Below are 5,568 nucleotides of genomic sequence, written 5' to 3'. Positions count from 1 at the left end.
ACTCTGAACTGTAACTACTAGCTGAAGAGCTGGTCTCTGAAAAGGAAAGAGTCTTAGGCCAGTTAACATGCCATGGGTAAGGGGGGTACGTGTGGTCATCCTACCTCTATTCAAACAAGCTTGTCCCTGTTGCTATGGAGTTAGTGCCGCGCTCCCGTCGACAGTCGAAATTAGCTCCCTGCTTCAGCGCTGACTGTCTGCGGCTTATCCAGGGTGAGGATGGAAGAACTCTGCATACCTCAATCCTTCTATCTGCATCATGTGCCAAGCACCCCGGCAGAAACCTCTCCTTTCCTTCCCAGTGCTCAGACTCCTCTTGATCAGAAATAGACTCATTAAACACATTCTCCCCATCTGTTCCCTACCACCTGAAAAGGACTTGCAAGCACTAGAAACTGGCAGTCAGAGAACAAATGAGCTGGAGCTGTTAACAGCAGGCACACACCACTAACTGGAACCAGCAGAAGGGCTCTGGGAGGTTTCCACCATCCCTGTGGCTGCTGCTGGGGCCTGCTCGGCTCTGTATGAGGGCCTGTGCCAGCATGGCAGACTGCCCGTACAAGCAACCACTCCAGGCTGGTACATGTTCCTCTGCCTATGCATAAGAGATGGCTTTCTGCCCTCAGGGGCTTGTGGGCATGGGTCCCACGGGACACACGTGGGGTGGCTATCTCCTCCTCCCCCCACCAAAGAGTTTGGCAGCTGGGCCTAGCTCAGGTGGTCCAAGTTCATAAGCACCCCATGGGAAAGGCCTTGAGAATCCTGTTGCTGGGAGTTGGACAATAAGGAGCCGAGCGCAGGCAGGATAAAGCACGATACCAGTGGGGCCAATTTGCTACCCATGCCAAAGAGATTCAGTGCCATGCCAGCGTCTTCAGCCAGTTGCAGCTCATGTGGCATCCCTCATTGTCTTCTGGTGACAAGCCCTCCCTATTCTCTCCAGCCCACTGGCAAGAGTTACTTACCCTCCCCTTTTTCCCCTTTTCAGTTATGTGTTAATTTATTTATTCCTGGAGGATAAAGAATTAACATGCGTCACCAGAGTTCGAGGCAATATGAAAGGTACTTGTGGGTAAGTCTGCTTACCTCTGGGATCTAAAGGAATATTGTATGTGTCCCCAAGAACTACAAAGATTAGGCAGAACAGAGAGAAAAGGGGAGAGAGAAAAAGAAACGCAAAGTGCAAAAAGACAGGTTAGAGACCACCACCTCTTTGAGAACAAAGCAGATATTAACACAGAGCAGCCACAGCCAGCCAGAGAGGAGAGCAGGCAGGAGTCCCTCCAAGGCCACAAATGGAATGAAGACCACAGGGGAAAGGCAGAGATGTCCCCTGCTAGAGACATCGGCAAGAAACACCATCCCAAGGGTACCTGACAGGAGCAAGTGTGGAAGGCCAGCAGGGAAACTCTCTGCATCCCTTGGAGTTCTCCAGGTAACCAACTACGTGGTCATGGCAGATGGGAGGACAGGACAAACCACAGGGTGAAGGACAGGAGAACAAGCTCACAGTGCATGTTGAGGTTTGATCTTAGGGAAGACGTCCTGACAACGTGGGGAAGAAACTGCATGCCCAAACAAGCCCCATGTACATACCCTGCGATGCCAGCATGGCTCCTGCTGTCTCCTGGAAATCCAACAACTGCTGCAGGAAAAGGATGGCCTGGAAGCAACGAAGGGATGTTATGAGCAATCGACACTGCATTTCCTATGCTCTGCTATTAAGGATCATGAAGGACCACTTGTCCGCCCACACTTAAGCATACAAGAAACAAATCACCCCGCTCCTCTGAGTTGGTGGGTTTTACCCACAGTCCCATCACGGCTTAGCAAGGGTAACTAGCTCATCTCTCCATGGAAGCCAGTTAATTGCCCTTCCAATACCAAGAGAGCTTAAGACATTTCTCTATTGCTCTTTTTAAACCCTCTTCAGAAGCTGTTCTTCTCAAAGAATGGTTCGAATCATCATCACGTACGTTGCTGGTGAGCTCGTGAACTGTCCCGTCTTTTGGCATGTTATATTCCTTGTCTGGGTCATTCTGAGAAGGGAAGAGAGAGACACAGGGTAAGCACAAAAGGAAACTGCTGTTGCAAGTGAGCTTGCAAGACTTGTGCATCCAGCCTCTCTCAACACCCTCAGAGTCGGCTCCTGCAGTGCCACCTCCTGGTGCTCAGAAACCTCAGCTTCTACACACCAGCAGCTCAGAACCACAAGGGGTTGTTCAGCATGTGACCACCAAATGCTCAAGTCACCTACCTGGCAATGCTTTCACCGAGCCCACCTTACACAGGGACAGCTTAACAAGAGTCCTCCAAAACTTTTCAAGTTGGCAATTTTCCTTTAAATAGGATTAAATTCTGAGACTGACTTGGTATCTGCAGGGGCCTGGAAGCTCATGTCAATTGTTCAGTGGTATGCTTGTTAAGGGTCTTAGGCAGAGACCTCCCGTACTTAGCACCAAGCATTTGGCATTTGCAGCTGACTGTTCAAAGCGATCCAGCAAGCTCCTGCTTTACAGTCAGAAATTACGTGATTTCATGGAAAGCCAAAAACTAAACTAGGGGTTCTGCTCAGAGCCTGAGCCTGCTGGTCTTGCCAGAGAGAACGTTGAGGAGAATCTTACCTTAATGTTGTCTGCAAACTCTTCCAGTGCCTTCGCACCAGTGGTCTCCATGGAAGTGATCAGCCCTGGCAGTTTGTTCTTAGTGCCTGCTGCAGTTCCCTGGAATAGTTCCGTAACAGATCAGAGAAGGAAAACAAACAGTATCTGAACTTTCACCCAGCACCTTCTGTCCCTGATTCCCCACCCCAGCACCTCATTCTCAATTTCCCACGTGCCAGGAGAATATTTACAGCACCATCAACAACATGGGAAATCCTGCATTCTTCTGCCAGCCAGAGAGGGAAGATGTTGTAACCTAATGGTGACCAGGACTTGCCACCTCTCATGTTTCCTCTTTCCTGATACAGAAGGTTGGTGCATCACCGTCACCAGCTGGAAGCATGTGGGAAGGAGCCTTGCTAAACCTGGATGCCGTATTTGATACCTAGAGAACCTTGTGGCACGGTCCGAGCAGGCTCTCCTCAAAGCATCTTCCAGATGTCAGTGAGCACAGTCTAAACTAAGCTCAACAGTACCAGAGATGAAACACCTCAGAGGCCATGTATACAGCAAGGTAATGGAGACAGGCCATCACTGGGTCACAACTTGAACTGCAAAGAACTGCTGCTGAGAGATGCCAAGTTGCTGGTTCACCATCCCAGAAAGGAGCGAACTGCATTTGTGTCACTGTCAGTCCATGCTGGAGGACAGAAGCAGCATGGCTTTGTTCAAAGCCACTAGGATAATCCCTTTCAAAACGTTCTCCTGACAACCCAAGCTCCAGGACCCTATCCGATCCCATCACACCTACCTGCAAGACCTGGTCAAATTCTGGCTTCATCTGCTTAAGATGCTTAAGGATGGGGAAGATTGTGAGCACAGCCGAATAGTCGTGTCGGATGATGGCTTTCCGGGCAGCGGAGACAATGTTATCCCCCTCCATGATCAAGTTATCTAATGACTCCTGCAACAAAGCCAGCATCAGAAAGAAGCAGCATGACTTTGGTCCAGACAGCACACGGGGCTCAACGCAGGATACCCATTAAGGACGCCAGTTTAGCTGATGGGTCCTTCGCAGTATCCAGTGAGCGACTCCGAGTGCATGTTCTCCAGGGTCTGCACAGGGTCTGTTCCCAGAACGGGTCCTGGAGGACAAGCCTAGCAATGCTGGGCGCCCTCAGTAGGTGCTGGAATCCACCTCCTCACAATGAGGATGGAGGGGATTAAGACTTTGTGTGTATCCTTTACACGAGAAGCCAAGCAGAGAGGCTCAATTCACCTGGATGAGAGAATCAAATGTCTTCTTCTGGTGGTGCTCTGGGACGATTTCTGTCAGGAGCTGGTATTCGCTCTGAGCCAGTTTGACAAAGGCACTAATGCAGTGGATGTACGCGTCAATCTCGATGTCGAAGACGTCATCCCTCCCTGTAAGGCAAGATGGTTTTAAGAAAGAACAAAAGTCATACTGAGTTCTAGCAGCTCTGCTCACTCCGAGATCTTGGTTTACACAAACAGGACAAGGTTCTTCTGGAAAAGGTGGTTCTGGCTTTGCACCCATCCTTGCGTGAGAACAAGAGTCATCTCACCAGACCTGAACCCAGGCCTGTGCACGGGAAGCTCTGTGTGCCCTGAGGAGGCATGCAAAGTCATCCACAGTTCAGGCAACAGGCACGTCAGGACACCAGCAGCTTCCGGCCTCGTGACAGAGGGCAACTTTGGAGCTCTTCCGGGACACAGACTAAATTTAATCCAGGGCTTGAACACAGAGTGCTAAACACAGGAAAGTCTGAGGTGAATTATTCAACATCTCTGCTTGTATTTTTAGAATCCTTTATCTCCATCCGTCATGCAGATGAAGACCTGCCATTTTGCATCAACATTTCTGGGAAATCAAGGCTGTCCTGGAAGACAGCCTCTTCTCACAGGCAGAAACAGATGACAAAACCCAGGCAGATGAACGTTTAAATCCTATGAAGCAGGAATATCAGCACGGCTAGGTGAGCTATTTGCCACACAGAGCTGCATACAAATGCGAATATTCCAGTTTTAGCGTACGAACGTCTCAAAGATCCATCAAAGAACCTACTGAGACAAAGATCCATCAAAGTATCTAGGTGGTGGGCATGAAAAGTGCCAGTATGACACAATGGCCCACAGCCACTCACAGCAACCACTAGCTGGATGTGTCGGCAGGACAGAAATGGACTCACACCATCCTGCATTACTCAGATCCCTGTAGGAACCACCACAGGACAGTAGAATCACACAAAGAGGCCCTCTCTCAGCTAAGGGCTGCTGCTTCTCCTCCCAGCAATATCTGCAGCTTTTGATGGAGAAAGAACTGATTCTTCCCTCCACTGACAGGCTGATCTTTTAAAAGTTACGGTCGGGGGACACACAGATGTGACATGGTTTTTACAGGCTGCCTGCAGTGCAGTACTACTCACAGGCATGCTGCATGTGAACCCATTCCTGTTTGCTTTGCTTCAGCACCAAACAAGCCAGTAGCTACCTAGAGGAAAGTGCCCCTCAGCATGGTGGCCTTTGGTTGGACAAAGCTGGGGTTTCCTGTTTGAGGGCTTGGAAGCTGTGTGATTAGTAGGAGTGAATTCTACTGAGAAGAGCCAGAGCTTCTCAGCCAGAGAAGGCCCATGCTCCAGGACTGCCCACGAAGACAAACAGCCACCCGCTACAAAACCACAGTGAAACATGCTGCAAGGAAGAGATGTTAGCCAGCTCGTTACAAAGTGACAACACGGTACTTACCAGCAGCCGGCCCATGCTTGTCGCTCAGGGTATCGGAAAGGTGTTTAACTCGTAAATCATGCTCATGACCTAGTGAGACGTCAGCCGGCACAAACAGAAGGCGCAATTTATCCAGGGTGGTTACAGCATGGATGCTTGCACTGGCTGGAAGCCACTTCAAGGCTCATTTGATCTGATGGACACGGTTTTTCCCACACCG

The 5,568-nt window shown here is 49.9% G+C and overlaps 1 protein-coding gene across 1 annotated transcript in view; it reads right to left on the bottom strand.

The window, feature by feature from the left end:
* The window catches only part of EXOC7 (exocyst complex component 7), a gene marked incomplete at its 5' end in the record, with an annotated part of 19,552 nt that overhangs the window by 3,351 nt on the left and 10,633 nt on the right, over positions 1–5,568 (bottom strand). The window contains 8 exons of the mRNA XM_010139552.1: positions 10–36; positions 1,087–1,125; positions 1,597–1,663; positions 1,977–2,039; positions 2,625–2,723; positions 3,415–3,567; positions 3,883–4,028; positions 5,370–5,438. Coding sequence (XP_010137854.1) covers positions 10–36; positions 1,087–1,125; positions 1,597–1,663; positions 1,977–2,039; positions 2,625–2,723; positions 3,415–3,567; positions 3,883–4,028; positions 5,370–5,438 — 663 coding nt within the window. The remainder of the gene's footprint in view (positions 1–9; positions 37–1,086; positions 1,126–1,596; positions 1,664–1,976; positions 2,040–2,624; positions 2,724–3,414; positions 3,568–3,882; positions 4,029–5,369; positions 5,439–5,568) is intronic.

Source organism: Buceros rhinoceros, unplaced genomic scaffold (assembly GCF_000710305.1).
Source record: "Buceros rhinoceros silvestris isolate BGI_N320 unplaced genomic scaffold, ASM71030v1 scaffold40647, whole genome shotgun sequence".
Lineage (NCBI taxonomy): Eukaryota > Metazoa > Chordata > Aves > Bucerotiformes > Bucerotidae > Buceros > Buceros rhinoceros.
This window is presented reverse-complemented; position numbering and strand designations above follow the sequence as displayed.